The sequence below is a fragment of the Erpetoichthys calabaricus genome, chromosome 7 (assembly GCF_900747795.2).
Source record: "Erpetoichthys calabaricus chromosome 7, fErpCal1.3, whole genome shotgun sequence".
Taxonomy (NCBI): Eukaryota; Metazoa; Chordata; class Cladistia; order Polypteriformes; family Polypteridae; genus Erpetoichthys; species Erpetoichthys calabaricus.
The window spans coordinates 74,776,898-74,796,283 of NC_041400.2; the positions used below are offsets into that span (position 1 = coordinate 74,776,898).

Below are 19,386 nucleotides of genomic sequence, written 5' to 3' on the forward strand. Positions count from 1 at the left end.
AATTCAGGTTGACTTTTAATTATATTATGAAATCTGGCAGCAACTGTGGTGTCAAAATAACACCACTTAACAGTACACTTCTTTGGTTATAGTCACAGATAGTGCTACTGAAAAAAAAAAAAAAAAAAAATACAGTAATGATCAGAGATGCTGATGTCCAGAATCTGTGTTATGTTAATATTAAGTCCCTTTGATATGACTAAATCCAGGGTGTGGCCCCTTTATGTGTTAGCTGGGTGGTATGCTGACGAAGATCAAATGAAACCAGAAGGTTCATAAATTCTCTTGCCGTGCCATCCCCCAGATCATCTATTTGAAGGTTAAAATCACCCAGTATTACAAACCTATCAAAAGCCGCTATTATTATAGATAATAGATTTGAAAATTTATTAATAAAGAATGCGTTACATTTTGGCAGACAATAAACGGTAAGTAGTAGAGAATGTGAAACTCCTTGAATAACTTGTGCGAGATACTCAAAAGATGTGAAATTACCAAGACTGATGACATTGCAGTTGGATGAAAACAACTGTCTAGGAAAAATATTTACAAGGTCAACCCCACCTTCTTCCCTTGGAGAACAGAATGAAAGAAATTATATCCCAGAGGACCAGCTTCTAAAAGGATATTAGCACTATTATATATTTCACATAGAATTAAATAATCTATTTTCCTATCCATGATAAAGTCATTTACATAAAACGTTTTACTGGTTAAATCCTTAATTTTAAATAAAGCCATATTAAAAGGTGTGTTGGCACACAGCTTTACACAAGCCTCGGGTTGACTAGGGATACATATACTAGCAGATATTTTTTTATAATAGGTTTAATGCAATGAATTTCTTTAGATAAAGCCCTTATACATCCATTATATTTTAATACATATTCATATCTGTCTTAAACATATTATTCAATAGGCAAGCGCGTTATATTATCTTAGCAATGTTTTGTGAGAGGACCCAAGCTCCGAGTCTACTGTGGTGTAGGCCATCCTATCCGAAGGAGCACAGTCTCACAGAAGAGATCCCAGTTATCTACAAAGCTGAAATGGTTCTATTTACAGAAAGTCTTCAGTCAGTTGTTCAAGGAGTGAAGTCTCCTAAATGCTTCATCTGATCTTGTCATCATCAGAAGTGGTCCTGAGGTAATGATCCTTACAGCCGGGGTCTTCTCAGTGATGGTAGGAACAAGCAATCAGAAGTACTTCTTCAGTATCTCCAACTTTCAGTGACGAATACAATTTACACCCATGCAAATTAAATACTACTCTAAGTGTTACTAACCAGCTAATGCATAATCTTACAACAAATGACACAAACCTGACAAACCAGAAATTCTGACAAAGCTGATTTGAAAAGTGTACTGTTATAAAAGCAGCTTTAAAGAGAGAGAGAAATACTCCCATTTTCTGCAAATGAAATTCAGTCCCTAATATGGTTTTGTTGCTTACTCACAGAACTCTGACATACTACTGTGATAATATTGTAAACACCACCCTTATCATTGATAAGGTCATTTCCATCGCCATTTGTATATATTGGGATTCCCTTTATAAGCTTCTAGTATTTACAGATCTCAGTGATTGTCAAAAATATTTTAAATAATCACTTGCTTTCTTAAGGGTTCTTGCTAAGTAATCTCCAAATATTTTTTACAGTTTCATTAATGTGCCCGGTAGTTATTAGGAGATTTTTGACTTTTTGTCAGAAAAAAAAAATGTGTTTATTGAGATAAATCTGCCATTTCCTTTTTTTGTAGATTTTATTTCTTCATGATACTTCACCTTTTCCTTTGTAATTGCCCCTGAATATCCTTATTTGACTGATAAGGGTACACAATATAAGAAATCCCTTTGAGCACAAATAGGAGTTGTTAAACTAAGAAGTATAATTCCAGGGAGGATAACTGATCCTAGCCCTAAATTGATCATTCCCCTAATAACAATAAACTGACAAACTGGTGTATTTAGTAAGGAAAAATCCACAGCTATGAGCATAATCATGAGCATTAGGAGCATCCTTACGTAAGGGTAGATTATATAAATCGCTGAAGCCAGAAAACAAAGAAGTGGAAAACTGTATTCTACAAAATTGAGCCAATGGTTTTATTTGACTATCTAACAGTTCATTCTGAGCAAGGTTTTATTTATGGAAAATAAGCATGACTCTTTACAATCCATCACTGACTACAGGAATTTAAATAAAATAATTATTAAAAGCTATTACCTCTTGCTGTCAGTTGCATCAATACTAGACCAGATGACTAACTCCATGATTCATACCAAATTAAATTTCCATAGTGCATATTATAAAGGATTAGAGAAGGGGGTAGAAAATCTGACATTAGTACAGTGCATCATGAATATTTAGGCATGCCTTATAATTTAGCAAATTCACCTACACCACTCTTTTGTTAAGATATTTGTTGCAATCCTATAGAACCGAAAGTCCCCAAAACAAATGCAACATTTTGTCAGCTTCACCGATGTAGGTGTTTTATTAAAAATTTTAGTGTAATTTGTGGCACCAATTAACGGTTTGTTTAAGAAAACAACTAAAAACTTTGTTTGGACCCCTTGAAGTAGCATTTGTCTCGTTAAAAGAATTCATTTTTTTGTACGTTGTGCCTTGCCTTATAAACAGAAAATGTCCTTCTTTACAATTGAAATCAGTGTCTATGCTGCTTTTAATAGAGTAGGAGCAATGCTGTTTTCCTGACACACAGTGCACCCATATGATTTCCTATATTTGAGAAAAATTATATTGTGGGCAATAGAAACTTAATTGCTTTTAAATAACATTGATTGGGTAAAGAATGGAGTTACCCATAATTATTCTTGTGAAAAGAATTTGGGGCTGATGCTAAATCTTAACAGTTTCATGATTAAAAAATTATTGTGGAAGGATAAGAGAATATTCTAGCAGAAACCACCAAAGCCATTGATTATTTATAATGAGGTTAGACTAGTGTTAGAGAAATTGATTCCGTCAACAAGTTCAGGTGCTGGTCATAAAATTAGAATATCATGACAAAGTTGATTTATTTCAGTAATTCCATTCAAAAAGTGAAACTTGTATATTAGATTCATTCATTACACACAGACTGATGTATTTCATATGTTTATTTCTTTTAATGTTGATGATCTATCTATCTATCTATCTATGATTATAACTGACAACTAATGAAAGTCCCAAATTCAGTATCTCGGAAAATTAGAATATCAATTAAGACCAATGCAAAAAAAGGATTTTTAGAAATGTTGGCCAACTGAAAGGTATGAACATGAAAAGTATGAGCATGTACAGCACTCAATATTTAGTTGGGGCTCCTTTGGCCTGGATTACTGCAGCAATGCAGCGTGGCATGGAGTTGATAAGTCTGTGGCACTGCTCAGGTGTTATGAGAGCCCATGTTGCTCTGAATGTGGCCTTCAGCTCTTCTGAATTGTTGGGTCTGGCGTATTGCATCTTCCTCTTCACAATACCCCATAGATTTTCTATGGGGTTAAGGTCAGGCGAGTTTGCTGACCAATCACGAACAGGGATACCATGGTCCTTAAACCAGGTACTGGTAGCTATGGCACTGGGTGCAGGTGCCAGGTCCTGTTGGAAAATGAAATCTGCATCTCCATAAAGTTCGTCAGCAGCAGGAAGCATGAAGTTCTCTAAAACTTCCTGGTAGACGGCTACGTTGACCTTGGACCTCAGAAAACACAATGGACCAACACCAGCAGATGACATGGCACCCCAAACCATCACTGACTGTGGAAACTTTACACTGGACCTCACGCAATGTGGATTCTGTGCCTCTCCTCTCTTCCTCCAGACTCTGAGACCTTGATTTCCAAAGGAAATGCAAAATTTACTTTCATCAGAGAACATAACTTTGGACCAATCAGCAGCAGTCCAGTCCTTTTTGTCTTTAGCCCAGGCGAGACGCTTCTGACGCTGTCTCTTGTTTAAGAGTGGCTTGACACAAGGAATGCGACAGCTGAAACCCATGTCTTGCATACGTCTGTGTGTGGTGGTTCTTGAAGCACTGACTCCAGCTGCAGTCCACTCTTTGTGAGTCTCCCCCACATTTTTGAATGGGTTTTGTTTCACAATCCTCTCCAGGGTGTGGTTATCCCTATTGCTTGTACACTTTTTTCTACCACATCTTGTCCTTCCCTTCACCTCTCTATTAATGTGCTTGGACACAGAGCTCTGTGAACAGCCAGCCTCTTTAGCAATGACCTTTTGTGTCTTGCCCTCCTTGTGCAAGGTGTCAATGGTCGTCTTTCGGACAACTGTCAAGTCAGCAGTCTTCCCCATGATTGTGTAGCCTACAGAACTAGACTGAGAGACCATTTAAAGGCTTTTGCAGGTGTTTTGAGTTAATTAGCTGATTAGCTAATTTTCCGAGATACAGTAATCCCTCGCTATATCGCGCTTCGCCTTTCGCGGCTTCACTCTATCGCGGATTTTATATGTAAGCATATTTAAATATATATCGCAGATTTTTTGCTGGTTCGCGGATTTCTGCGGACAATGGGTCTTTTAATTTCTGGTACATGCTTCCTCAGTTGGTTTGCCCAGTTGATTTCATACAAGGGACGCAATTGGCAGATGGCTGAGAAGCTACCCAACTTACTTTTCTCTCTCTCTTGCACTGACTTTCTCTGATCCTGACGTAGGGGGATTGAGCAGGGGGGCTGTTCGCACACCTAGACGATACGGACGCTCATCAAAAAATGCTGAAAGATTATCTTCACTTTGCTCCCTTCTGTGTAGCTGCTTCGTGAAGCGACATGCTGCACGGTGCTTCGCATACTTAAAAGCACGAAGGGCACGTATTGATTTTTGGTTGTTTGTTTTTATCTGTCTCTCTCTCTCTCTCTCTCTTTCTCTGCTCCTGACGGAGGGGGTGTGAGCTGCCGCCTTCAACTGCTTTGTGCCGTTGTGCTTCGCATACTTAAAAGCCAAACAGCCCTATTGATTTGTTTGCTTTTCTCTATCTCTCTGACATTATCTGCTCCTGACGCGCACTCCTTTGAAGAGGAAGATATGTTTGCATTCTTTTAATTGTGAGACGGAACTGTCATCTCTGTCTTGTCATGGAGCACAGTTTAAACTTTTGAAAAAGAGACAAATGTTTGTTTGCAGTGTTTGAATAAAGCTCCTGCCTCTCTACAACCTCCTGTGTTTCTGTGCAAATCTGTGACCCAAGAATGACAATATAAAAATAACCATATAAACATATGGTTTCTACTTCGTGGATTTTCACCTTTCACGGGGGGGTCTGGAACGCAACCCCCGCGATGGAGGAGGGATTACTGTACTGAATTTGGGACTTTCATTAGTTGTTAGTTATAATCATCAACATTAAAAGAAATAAACATTTGAAATACATCAGTCTGTGTGTAATGAATTAATCTAATATACAAGTTTCACTTTTTGAATGGAATTACTGAAATAAATCAACTTTGTCATGATATTCTAATTTTATGACCAGCACCTGTATACCCACAGGACTTTTATTTCCTCCTGATTCTGCCTTGGAAGAAAGTTTTTTTTTTTTTGGGATCAGAATTCTTATATTGCAGGTTATTTAGTAGTATTAAGACAATGGAACTGATTAATAGATTACATTTGTTGGCCTTCCATAGATTAGTACATCAAGTGGTGATCAAGACATGTGAAAAATTCTGTAGAGCTAAGTTATTTAATATTACATTATCTGGAGCCTCATGTATAACGCTGTATAGAATTCACACTAAAATATGGTGTATGGGCAAAAACAGAAATGTGAGTATGCACAAAAAAAATCCAGATGCATAAATATGTTCATACGCCAACTTCCATGTTCTTCTACATAAATCCTGGTCAGTATGAAATGTAACGCACGTGCACGCGCCTGCCGCCCCACCCCGACTCCTCCCAGAATTACGCCTCTTTGAATATGCAAATCAATATAAATAGCCTCTTAAGTTCAGCGTTCTGTGAAAGGACAATGGCAATAACACGGGTGAATCAAGAAGAATTTCAGCAAATACCAAGTGGAGGCAAGGGAAAACATACTAGTTGTTGGTTTAAGCAGTGGTATAAACAACAAAAGAAAGTTTGAGTGACATAGAGTGGCTGAGAACTCTAAAGTTCAAGTTCAGAAAGTCGCACAGTACCCAAAATAAAAAAAAGAAGTGGTCAGATATCAAACTTGCCGTGAAAAGGCGAGTCATAGCCCACTGTCTGAGTATCATATGGAAGCGTAATCCATATTACTAAACGAGAATGGTAAACCGGATGGACGCAGGGACATCCAGACATGGGCCGTGGACGCAAAAGATGTACTGCGCAGGCGCCCCCACAAAACCCCCCTTCCAAGCAACGGAAACCGGATGGAAAGCAACGTAAAATAAGAAATGAGGCGCCCATAGCACACAGAAAAAAGGAGTCAGATGCCGACACCGCATACAGCACCGCACGAAGCCCATGGCACACGAAACGGAACACACACAAAGAAGAGAATTGAGACCCACGACACACAAAGCCCCCCTCCAGTAACTGAAATAAGAAATGAGGCGACGCGCCCCTAGAACACCAAAAAGAAAGGAGTCAGACGCAAGCGCCACATAGCACACGAAACGGTACGCACACAAAGAAGAGGATTCAGACCCATGACACACAAACACCCCCTCCACTAACAGAGATAAAAAAAGTGAGGCAACGCGCCCCTAGCACACAAAAAAAAAAGAAGTCAGACGCGAGCGCCACACAAACCCATTGGACACGAAACGGGACAGACTACGGACATAGCACACGAAACATACACAAAAAGGAGGATTCGGACCCACGACCACACTAACATAAATAAGAAATGAGACACAAAGCCCCATTACTGAACGAACCGTCCGTATTAAACATACGTCATCTGAACACATTCAAATTATGCAGCATAGGTCGATCTCATTACACTGATGCACTATTAACCGTTCAACCACAGAAAAGGCTCCATATTAACAGTGAGTGCGATCCTCCTTATTACTTATCCATATTTCTAACGCTGAAGAACAAACAAGTCATGAATTCACGATCACGGGTACAAAACGATACGGCTCGAGTGACGGGACCAAACACACGAACCCGCATGAAAAAAAAACAATACACGTTGGCGCCTACAACGCGCTTCTGAAACCCCGGAAGAAAAAATGTCTCAGCTCCAAAAATGCAAAGCTCAACTAACACAGTTACAGAAACGAGCGCAGATGGACAGACACAATGAACAAAGACGCATGCAGCGCGCGTCTCAAAGTGCTGCATCGAAACAGGCAAGGGTTCAAAACGAAACACATCGAGTCTCAGAGATACAAAAACGGCAGCGAAGGGACAAAATAAATAAACGCAGACGTCTACAACGCGCATCTGAAATGCCGGAAAACAAGCAGGCAAGGCTCCAAAAAGAGAGAGCTCGACTAACCGACATACAAAAACGGGCAAGGCTCAATACAAACAATGAACGCCGTAAACTGCAACGGGCTTCTCACACAGCACAGGCAAATCGATTACAGCTCCAGAATAGCACGTCCCAAATCCTGCACATACAACGACGCGCCTCTCAAACGGCACAGACAAAAGATACACGTCAAGGACATCAACGACAGACACCTGCTAAACGATTGCGCCAGTTAGCTGACAACGCGTTCAATAATGAGTCCACTATTCATGAAAATTCATTGGGATTAATGAATGTCATTTGCAGTCATTGTCATTCACTTAACTTCCCTAAAGAAACAACTGGCATTACAAGTAATGAATATACACGTTGTTGTCAAAAGGGTCAAATTAGACTGCCTCCTTTACATTCATATCCTGCATATCTACAGAAGCTTCTAACTAACGAAGTACCTGAAAGTAAAAACTTTATGAACTGCATTAGATCCTACAATAGTTCATTTGCTTTTGCATCTAATGGCATCCAGTCACTTACTCAACACCATTGATAAACTTCTACAAACGTTGATGAATAATAATATTCCCTTTGGAGGAAAGGTACTTTTATTAGGAGGAGATTTTACACAGTGCTTAGCTATTGTTCCACATGCCATGCGCTCGGCTATTCTTCAGTCCACCTTAAAGCACGCAGACAATTGGCATTGCTTTCAAAAGAGTTTCGGAGATATTTGGAACAGCAATCTCATTACAGTAATCCCTTGCTACTTCGCAGTTCACTTTTCGCGGATTCACGACTTCGCGAATTTTATATGTAAGCATATCTAAATACATAACGCGGATTTTTCGCTGCTTCGCGGGTTTCTGCGGACAATGGGTCTTTTTACTTGCTTCCTCAGTTGGTTTGCCCAGTTGATTTCATACAAGAGATGCTATTGGCGGATGGCTGAGAAGCTACCCAATCAGAGCACGCAGTTAAGTTCCTGTGTGCTGCTGATTGGCTCAGCGACGGAGTGTTGCATTAACCAGGAAGTCTCATGTCACTCATTCATCATTAACGTGCTAATGCTTCAGGGGCCGTGTCCAAGCACCAACAGAAGATGCAAATGATTGCAGAAAAGGTAAAAGTTTTGGATATGTTGAAGGAAGGGAACAGCTACACCGGTGCAGGACATCGATTCTTTTTATTTAAAAAGGAGGAAAAGCATATAAGATCTACGACCGCAGTGTCCTTTAACCAGGGTGCAAAATGAGTTGCAAGTGGACGTGATAAGGCAGTAGTCTGGATGGAATCTGCTTTAGGAATCTTTGCAATAAGGTCGACGACGTCATGACCGCCTACAAGCTGCTACGTGTACTTCGCTATACAGTAAGTGTAAACTTTTCTACCGATTTCATATTGCTTAGCAGTTGTCCCTGTTTTTAATAGAGTAAATGGTGGGTTGTAAACAATACAGGGAGGGTTTAAAAACGTCCAAATACACGTTAAATAATTAAATAAATATAGTGTCCCTACTTCGCGGAAATTCAGTTATCGCGGTCGGCCTTGGAACCTATCTCCCGCGATAAGTGAGGGATTACTGTACACCAAATATCCCTTTTAACACAACGAACTATATTATGTCCAAAAAATATTAATGTTGATCACATTAATAACCAGGTCATTTCATTACTTCCTGGAGAGGCACAGCTCTTTCTAAGCTCTGACAAAGTTGACTCTGATGGCGACAATGACCATCTTAATTTCCCCTTAGAATATTTGAACACTATTAACCCAGCCGGATTACCACAACACAATCTTAGCCTTAAAAACGGAACAATAATCATGCTATTAAGAAACCTTAACACTAAACAGGGTTTATGCAATTGTACACGTTTAGCCGTCAACACCATGCCACACAATGTTATTGAAGCAAAACTTCTTACAGGATCACATGCTAACAATACTGTTCTAATTCCTAGAATTGACCTTACAACTTCTGACCTGGAATTACCTTTTACACTTAAACGGCGACAGTTCCCCATTAAACCTGCCTTTGCCATGACCATCAACAAATCACAAGGACAAACCATGGACAAAGTTGGCATCTACCTCTCTGAGCCCGTTTTTGGACATGGACAACTTTATTTGCTTCCTATATGCGTCATCTACACCTTCACACTATTCTATATCTCATTCATACATCACGCTCTTTATAATTTCACAACACCAGGGGTTGGCGAGCGAAGCGAGCAGGGGGCGGAGCCCCCTAGTAGAGAGAGAGAGAGAGAAAAGAAGAAAAAAAAAGGGACACTGGAAAAAGGTTGAAATTTTCACTTTAATCATGTAGTTTATTTTGTCATTAAAGTAGAATGTCATAAACTTCATCTTAAAATCGTTTACTAGTTTCTCAAATCCCATTGTAACTAAAGCAGCACATTAAATGCTACATATTCTATGTGTTCTTCTATGTGCTCTATGTGTGTGTGAATCACTATGTGCTCCCATAAACAGGCTTTCTCTTATGGGAGAATTAACAGGACACAGAATACATCACCTTCATGATATTACTGCTCTCTGAACAATTTAAATTCTAGGATGTATACTTAATATAATTTTTGTGATGATAGGGATTGGGGGCAGGTTAGCACAGTGGTAGCGACAAGCTGGCGCCCTGTCCAGAGATTGTTCCTGCCTCCTGCAAGATGCTTGCTGCACTGTGCTCAACCCTCGATAAAATAATTTAATGCATCAGTACTGTCTCTTTCAGACATTCTAACCCCATATTCCTGTCATTCCTTTTCTTTCTCCAAGTAACCAATCACCACACAATCAGCTCTTTAATAAATGTCAAGCCATCTGTAAGCTTAGAACGCCGATTTTTCAAAACCTTTAAGGAACATTGAAATATCTTCATAGTGCATTTTTAATTATTCCATCCATCTATCTATCCAAGGTTGCGCCAGTCCCAGAAAGCATACAGCGTAAGGCTGGAACAATCTCTGAATGGGCGCCAGTTCATTTCTTGCATTTCCTGTCATCCTGCACTTACATAGATCTTTGTAGACAAGGAACACACATGAAATGCATGTGTTCCAAATAACTATATATTTTTTAGCCTATACAGCTCTAGGTACTACCTCAGTCCCTGATAAACAAGGCTTGAGCTGGAAGAGGTTTTTGCTGTTTCTGTGGCGGTGGGAGGATGGGATAGTAGGCTGCTTGCTGTTTGTGCTTATCGACACATTTACAAGACAAAAGAGGCTGACAGAGAGGTACAAATGGATTTAAGGTGGGGCGGGTTTACGAGTTTTTCGTAGGCTTTGGTAATTCTAGTGTTAAAGAAACTACTAAAAATAGCTTTGTGAACTACTTTATTATGTTATATATATTATTATTATTATTGTTAAGTAACCTTTTATTTTCATTTAAGAGTTGTTAATTATAAAATTGTAAGTCAGCTTAACTTCAGTTTATTATAAATGAAAGAAATGTCATGTAAATTTTAAAATTTCAACTTGATGTTATTTTGGAGTATACATAGGAATACTGAAAAAGTACTTGAGTACTTTGAATTTTCTGAATCTTTCCGCATCAGATTTGGAAAGATACATGATCATACTACTTACTCGTATGTGAAAGAATTAAATTGGTTTCTTTTTCTATTTGTTTGAAGTGGACTTTGGAAGAGCTATGTGATTTTAGCAGACCCTTTCTAATTTTTTTTTATCTTGCCATCACACATTTTAAAACTGTTTTCTTCTACCAAATAAAATATATCTGTGCAATGGGTCTACCATAAAGCCGTGGGTCAATTGTCCAAGAAAATTATTCAGTATGGAGTCTTGACAAGAGTGGCTGTATGTTTTGACCCTGAAAACATGTTTAAGTGCTTGTGGTGTGAGTAAAGTATTAACGCACTGGCGGACAGATCCTAATTTCTAGTTGAATATTAAGTAATCAGTTAAATTCTTACTGTAATTTTGAGTAGCTATCCATCCATCCATCCATTTTCCAACCCGCTGAATCCGAACATAGGGTCACGCTGGAGGCAATCCCAGCCAACACAGGGCACAAGGCAGGAACCAATCCCGGGCAGGGTGCCAACCCACCTCAGGACACACACCCACACACCAAGCACACTCGGGCCAATTTAGAATCGCTAATCCACCTAACCAGCATGTCTTTGGACTGTGGGAGTAAACCGGAGCACCCGGAGGAAACCCACGCAGACACGGGGAGAACATGCAAACTCCACGCAGGGAGGACCCGGGAAGCGAACCCAGGTCCCCAGGTCTCCCAACTGAGAGCCAGCAACGCTACCCACTGTGCCACCGTGGTGCCCTATGAGTAGCTATTAAATATGTAAAGCAAAAATACATTTTATAAAGTATAAATATTTGGATTTGTTGCTTTATCATTGTTATGTATTTATCAAATGCCTTTACCAAAGGAAACTTTAAAGATCAAGACAAAGCTTGCATTTGTTGTTTTGTTCTGTTTAAAGCGCTACCACGCAGGCAGGCATAAATCTTGTTTTCTCTTAAAAATACCCTTGCAGATACAGTTTTCTAACTATGCTTGACTCGTTCTTTCTTAATTTTTCAATTCAGAAATAAATTATGTACATGACTAATTCACATATTTCAACGCCTTTTTATTTTCAGTATAAAGCAGTTTTCTGTTTTCAAGTAATCATTTACTCTAGTCAAACAATTAAAAAAGTGATATTTTTTTCATTGTTCACATAAATGTTATTCTTACAAGGACAGGTGGTATGCGGGCCTCTCACAAAAGCACCCCATTTCATTCTGCCAAGGTTGCTACAATGTCCTTCACTGCCATCCTATTTCTTGACAGACATGCTGCTTGCTTGAGTGGACCTGCTGGTCAGGGTGTAGTGGACGGCAAGTACTGCTATGCCATGACTGATAAAAGGGCAAACACGGCTCATAACTGCTTGCTGTGAAAAGGACCAAAAGTCCAGTTCTTTTCCTCTTAGCGCCATGTGCCACTGTGCTTTTATTGTCAGCAACAGCATGTAGCACATGCCGCTGACAAGAAAAGAACAGCAGCGTGTGCTGCTATGTTTTTTCTGTCGGCAGTATGCACAATATGCAGCCATGTTACTGCTTGCCTTGAGAAGGACATGAAGCCCAATTTTGTGGCAGATGTAGCCCACATGTCAAATTCAAGGGCAGTTTTATGCATATCACTGAATAAGCTGTTGATTCAGACTAAAATCAAGGTTCAGTGTCCAGGGGTTTACAAGTTTTTTGCATCACAGACAGACAAACCTTACCATTTTAATTATATAGAATAGATAGTTAGTGCAAGTAAAGTTTGCATAACCAGATACTGAACAAATAGGGTCACCAATTTTTTACTGTGATGTGAAATATTGTAAGATTTTGATTATGAAATTTTTGTCACAGTTCTTACTTGTTAATTTTAGAAATTGGTCAGATGTCTGAAAACATAAATTGGCTTTTTGTTCTACGTGTTTCTCACTGTCATCGGCCAATTGTTTATTGGGAATATTGTATACTGTAATTAATACAGTGATCCCTCGCTATATCGCGCTTCACCTTTCGCGGCTTCACTCTATCGCGGATTTTATATGTAAGCATATTTAAATATATATCGCGGATTTTTTGCTGGTTCGCGGATTTCTGAGGACAATGGGTCTTTTAATTTCTGGTACATGCTTCCTCAGTTGGTTTGCCCAGTTGATTTCATACAAGGGACGCTATTGGCAGATGGCTGAGAAGCTACCCAACTTACTTTTCTCTTTCTCTCTCTTGCGCTTTCTCTGATCCTGACGTAGGGGGATTGAGCAGGGGGGCTGTTCGCACACCTAGACGATACGGACGCTCGTCTAAAAATGCTGAAAGATTATCTTCACGTTGCTACCTTTTGTGCAGCTGCTTAGTGAAGTGACATGCTGCATGGTGCTTCGCATACTTAAAAGCTCGAAGGGCACGTATTGATTTTTGCATGTTTGTTTTTCTCTGTCTCTCTCTATCTCTATCTCTCTCTCTCTCTCCCCCTGCTCCTGACGGAGGGGGTGTGAGCTGCCACCTTCAACAGCTTTGTGCCGCGGTGCTTCTCATACTTAAAAGCCAAACAGCCCTATTGATTTGTTTGCTTTCTCTGTCTTTATGACAGTCTCTGCTCCTGACGCACACTCCTTTGAAGAGGAAGATATGTTTGCATTCTTTTAATTGTGAGACAGAACTGTCATCTCTGTCTTGTCATGGAGCACAGTTTAAACTTTTGAAAAAGAGACAAATGTTTGTTTGCAGTGTTTGAATAACGTTCCCGTCTCTCTACAACCTCCTGTGTTTCTGCGCAAATCTGTGACCCAAGCATGACAATATAAAAATAACCATATAAACATATGGTTTCTACTTCGCGGATTTTCTTATTTTGCGGGTGGCTCTGGAACGCAACCCCCGCGATGGAGGAGAGATTACTGTACTACAGAAAATATATCATTACTACAGAACATGTGTGTAGTAAGTGTCTATGGCTTTTTCCCCCAAATATTGTATTGCAGTTATTAGGGATTATAAAATACACACCCACATATTTAAAAGCACATTAGTAGTTTTTATTGCAGTTTTTAGAAGAAAGAAACCTATCCCAATAGCTTTCCCCTACACAATATTGCCATTTTTGTCAAATTATTCATCATCCACTATATATTAGTAAATTAAGTTTAAGATTATATAACTGACTGTGTTTAAAATCTTGAAGGAAATTAATACAGTGCATCCCTGGTGCTACTTTAAAATATATATTTTCAACAATAACACAGGGACACAGTTGAAAAATTGTAAAAGGCAAATTACATGTAAATATCAAAGTTTTTAATAACACAAAGAACCACAGACTAGGGAATCCATTCCCGGACAGGTTTATCCATTCCCGGGAATTTGGGAATCCTGCATTTCATTCCCGGGAATCCTGGGCGCCCGGGATGACACAGTGCACGGTCATCTCACATGTGAACGGTTTTAAAACGACCGACACTTATTTTTAATAAAACTACTGCAATATGTTGACACAAATAAAAGACGAACCTTATCTACAAGCAGTTCATGCTGTCATATAAGTACATGTATCTTTAGTTGTGGTAATAAGAGTGTAAAAAGCACAACGTCCTCACAGGTGGCGCAGTGGTAGTGCTGCTGCTTTGCATTAAGGAGACTGTGGAAGATTGTGGGTTCACTTCCCGGTGCCTCACTATATGGATAGCGCTTTGAGTACTGAAAAAAGCGCTATATAAATGTAATGAATTATTATTATTTTTATTATTAACGTGTCCAGCGTGTGGTCATCCACGCTAGAGCGCACCTTCATGCAGAGTACGCCAGCCGCTAAGCACGCTCTGCCTCCACTGAAGTAGGCGGCACAATCATCAGATACTGATACACTTGTTCTAAACAACGCCCACGTGTACTGTTGCTCTGAAACAGCGCCATTTCAGCTTTTACTCATGCATCCAGTTTCTTGTCATCATTCTGTGATGGCAAGTTTCTTGGCACAGATAATGCGGATGCAACAGACTGACGCATTGCAATTTCAAGTTGCTGTTCAAAGCTGTTGTCTGATGAAGTGCAAGCTGCAGCAATGGCGCCACCTTAATTATTTTCAACTATAACTCTGTTATTTCTTGATCGATTTTTACACTTTTACACGCTATATATGCAAGCTTGGCCGTTCCCATTTTCCCGGGAATTACAGCAGTTTCATTCCCGGGAATGAAAAATGTCCAGGAATCCGGTAGCCCGGGAATGGATTCCCTACCACAGACACATGGAATAAAAACCTTTGAATCTTGGTGTTATTTTGGATAGTCTAAGGGAATAGGACTACTAACATGTTGGGTTGAATGGCCTGTTCTCATCAGAATTGTTCTAATGTTCTAATTTGTGTCTGTTTCAGCCTTGATTATTGACTGGGTAAAATATACATCAAGTTCAAATTTCATTAACAGCAGAAAGTCAAAAATGAAGAACATTATTGAATCAACCTGTTTCTTTACATGCATTTCTTGTACATCCAGGTCCAGATTTGGAGTATTACATAATTAATAAATGCATTAATGTATAAATATTCCTTGACAAACTATCTAAAATATGTAAAAATCTTTAATTCAATCTATGCATAATAGATCTCACATATCCTCCTTTTTTCCACAGGGAATCCAAGGTTTCTAACCTGATTAAAGATTCAAAAAGGAAGGTGTATGTTTCTTTTCAGGAAGAACTGTCTGACTATGTCCAGGTTCAGAAAGCTAGAGGGCTATCACCTAAGTATGTTACAAAAGGAAATGAGAAAGATGAAACAGAGGAGTATGACGAAGAATGTGACAAAATTATCACAAGTGATTGCTCATATTCCAGTTTCTCTCCTTCGGGTTTGTTCCATGGAGGAAATGGCAACAAAAAATGGCATAAGTTGAAAGTTAACCACCGGTGTAAAAATGAGAGATCTCTGGATACAGTAAATTTTGGTTTTTTACCTCAGAACATAAGACATGGTCCTTGCAAAAGCAGAGATGCATTTGTTTTCTCTCCTAGAAACACACTTTCTACACAGCCTGGTTTTCAGGATAAATATTTTGCCTCACCAGTACCTCCATCAGCTCAGGAAAAACTAGCTCAGACTGGGGAGAGTGTGGAGGCAACTCTTATTAAATGTTCTAGATTTGAACATCAGAATGTCTATGACCCTTCTGCTGAGTCATTGGTAACTATTGACCCATACTTCAGAAGAGACTCTTTAAATAAACCAGCTACATATTTCATGACTAACATATACTCCTCTACTCAAGAAAATATTGTTCCATCACAGCCTTCACTTGGAATAAAACCACCAAGAGATTTGAGTAAAGTGAATGATGGTTTTAGCCTGTCACAGTTTTTACAAAGTGCAAAATTTCTTTCCACCAGGGAATCTAATGGTAGTTGTCAAGGCAGTAGTTCAGATGCCAATGACAGTAGCTATTATGATCAGGGAAGGAGACCAAAAAGAGATTTCCCAGAGAACTCAAAGTCTGAGAATGATTCTGATACAGAAGAAAAGACACCACGAAAAAAACATAAGCACAATCACTCTGATTCAAAGAGAGGATGTGAAGTGAATGGGCAGAAGAGAGACAAATCTAAGCACAGGAAGGAGAAAGAAAGCAGGTCAAAGCACAGGAAGGATAAAAAAAAGAAAGAAGAGACGGATAGCCGAACAGAGGAGGAAAAACTTTGGGATGAATCAATTATAGGGCTGTAATCAAAGAGTTGCTATTCTTATTTATTTAACATAACTACTGTTATTGTATGACTCAGGTGAAAAACTTGTATTCTAAGTGTGTGCCTGTGATAGCTAGTCCTTCGGTTCAGTGGACAGGTAATAATATTGTATGCTGTCTGTGTAATCATGAAACCCTCTTAAAAATAATTGGTAAGCATAATGAAAAACTGTTTTTTTCATGTTTTCTTTTCATTTGTATTTAAACATGAAAGTTTTTAAATCCATGCAGCAAACATTGAGTTTTTTCTTATAATATAAAAGTATGTATTTTCAAAACAAGTAATGTTTGAGGTGTCTTATAGGTTAAATTAGTAAAACTGCAACACTACTCAGAAAATTTAAAAGAAAACAGTATGTATATATCAGTGTTAGACAACAACAGTGTTCTTATGATTAACAACAAGTTCTGCTTCTTAGGTGATACAGTATGTTGAATGTGTATCTTTATGCAGGCTTAACAAGCATCGAGGCAGCTCTCTTTAAGGAATTACAAACATAATCAATAAAAGACCAACATGAAGCAATGTTAGAAAGGTTTGTGATGAGCAAGGCCATGTGGTTTTGAATAAATTTACTAAATGTAAGGAATTCAAATGTAAAATTATACAAAAAGCCCTGTGAGGATGAATTAGCTGTGGGTTGGAGACATAGGAGGAAGGATGATGAATACCTGGGAAAAGTAGTGTGCTGTTGTGGTGGTGAATGGAATTGGTTGCTGAGGGAGGAAGAAGAGTAGTAGTAAATGGATTCATGAGTTAGAAGTCTCCATAAATAGATTTTTGTTGCTAAAAAATTACATTAGTTCTGTATGGCATCATGGGTGTCTTCAGGAACATGACAGTTGAAGACAGTGTATTTGGGGGCAACCAGCCACCTTTTGAAAAAATAGTGATTGTTAAATCCGTTGTCTATATATCCAGAGTGTGCTTATGTATGTGTGTTTGTGTAATATATATATAAAAAGGAAGGGTTCTCAAATTAGGTCCTGTAGGGCCACAGCTATTGGATACTGTTGTTCCAATCCAGTATTTTAATTAGAAGCCAGTTATTTCTTGCTGCTGAAGCAGTTACTGCTTAAGCAACATTTTTGTGCTTTATGGTAGGTAAGTTGCTTGTTAAGGGTCCTGATAACCACCTCTGGGATTGTTTGCTAATCTGTCTTCTTGGAACTCTGACACAATTACTGATATATTTAGTCCCATTTTTGGCAGGGCCTCTGGGGTTGTGCTCACTTGAACATCTTTTTCCTTTTGTGTCTTCAGCTCATCTTCATCTTTGTCATTACTTTTTTTCTGAAAGTCTTTGAAAAGGAATGTGTCAAGGCAGGTTCTGTACATCTCATATTCTTGGTTATCAGCCTGATGTCAACACTCAAACTTCACTATAAGATTGAATTGGCTTGGGCACTATTTTCAGAGTGTCACTCTGTCCATATATTAAAGTTGCAATCCTGTCTCATGCATGCACTTCACCCTGTCACTCTTGCTATTTATTTTACCAGTCTGTAATAGAGTCAATTTAAATTTTGGTTCCACAAACTTCAGCTAGGCTGTACCAACCAAAAATCCATAATTACCCCTATTCCTAAATGTAGGATCACTTATTAATCTTGGATACAGCGTGTTGTGGAAGTATTCATCCCCTGAGGTGTTTGCCCTGCTTTTTCTCATTACAATCTGGAATTAAAATGACTTTTCATTTGGATTTTATGTAATGAACTTAACAATATATTTCAAATTGTAGAAGTGGAATGAAAATAAAATACCTTGTGTATATTAAAAAACAAGTAAAAACTGAAAAGTTGTGAGAGCATATGTATTTATCCCCTTTGCTATGAAACCCCTAAAATTGATCTGGTTCAACCAATTAACTTCAGAAGTCATATAATTAGTTTATTGGGGACTACCTGTGTGCAATCAAAGTGTCACATGATCTGTCACATAATGTCTATATAAACAGACCTGTTCTGAAAGGCTCCTGATTCTGCAGCACCACAAATTAAGTAACATGAAGACCAAGAACCACTTCAAACAGGTCAGAAGCAAAGTTGTGGAAAAGTATGGATGAGGTTTGGGTTATAAAAAAAATCCATAATTTTAATATCCCACCGAGCACCAATAAATCCATTACAATAAAATGGAAAGAAAATGGCACCACTGCAAACCTGATAAAGAGAAGGCTGTCCACCAAAAATATCAGACCAGACAATGAGGGGAGCAACAACTTGTGGTCCCGGAGGTATTCATCCCCGAGTTTTTGAACTTTTTTCATGACAGCCCTTTAGGTGGTCATCTTGGCTGGACCAAAACCCTCCTTAAGATACTGGGGGTGGCATGGTGGCCATTGGTCCGAACAGATGTTTGCTACCACGTGAAGTACTGCCACACATGTCAACAGCTGAAGAACCCACCTGGTAAACCATCAGGTATGTTACAATTGACAATTGTCGTTGGACCGGGAGAGACTTTGGGGGGCAATCTGATGGGGCCATTCCCGATGACCAGCTCACAAAAGACTGTCCTGATGGCGGTAGTGGATTATTTCTCTAAGTGGATGGAGCTATTTGCACTGACAGATGCCCGTGCCAGCAAGGTGAGCTCCACCCTGAAGAATGAGATATTCACCTGCTGGGGGGTCCCGAAGAACATCATTTCAGACAGGG

General features: G+C 39.1%; 1 protein-coding gene across 2 annotated transcripts in view; it reads left to right on the forward strand.

Annotated features, from left to right (window-relative positions):
- Nucleotides 1–18,932, forward strand: part of zmat1 (zinc finger matrin-type 1) — a 106,482-nt gene extending 87,550 nt beyond the window's left edge. For both annotated transcript variants that reach the window (XM_028804646.2, XM_028804647.2), the window contains exon 7: nt 15,617–18,932. In XM_028804646.2, the coding sequence (XP_028660479.1) occupies nt 15,617–16,703 (1,087 nt within the window). In that variant the 3' untranslated portion in view covers nt 16,704–18,932. The remainder of the gene's footprint in view (nt 1–15,616) is intronic.
- The last annotated feature ends 454 nt before the right edge of the window (nt 18,933–19,386 follow it).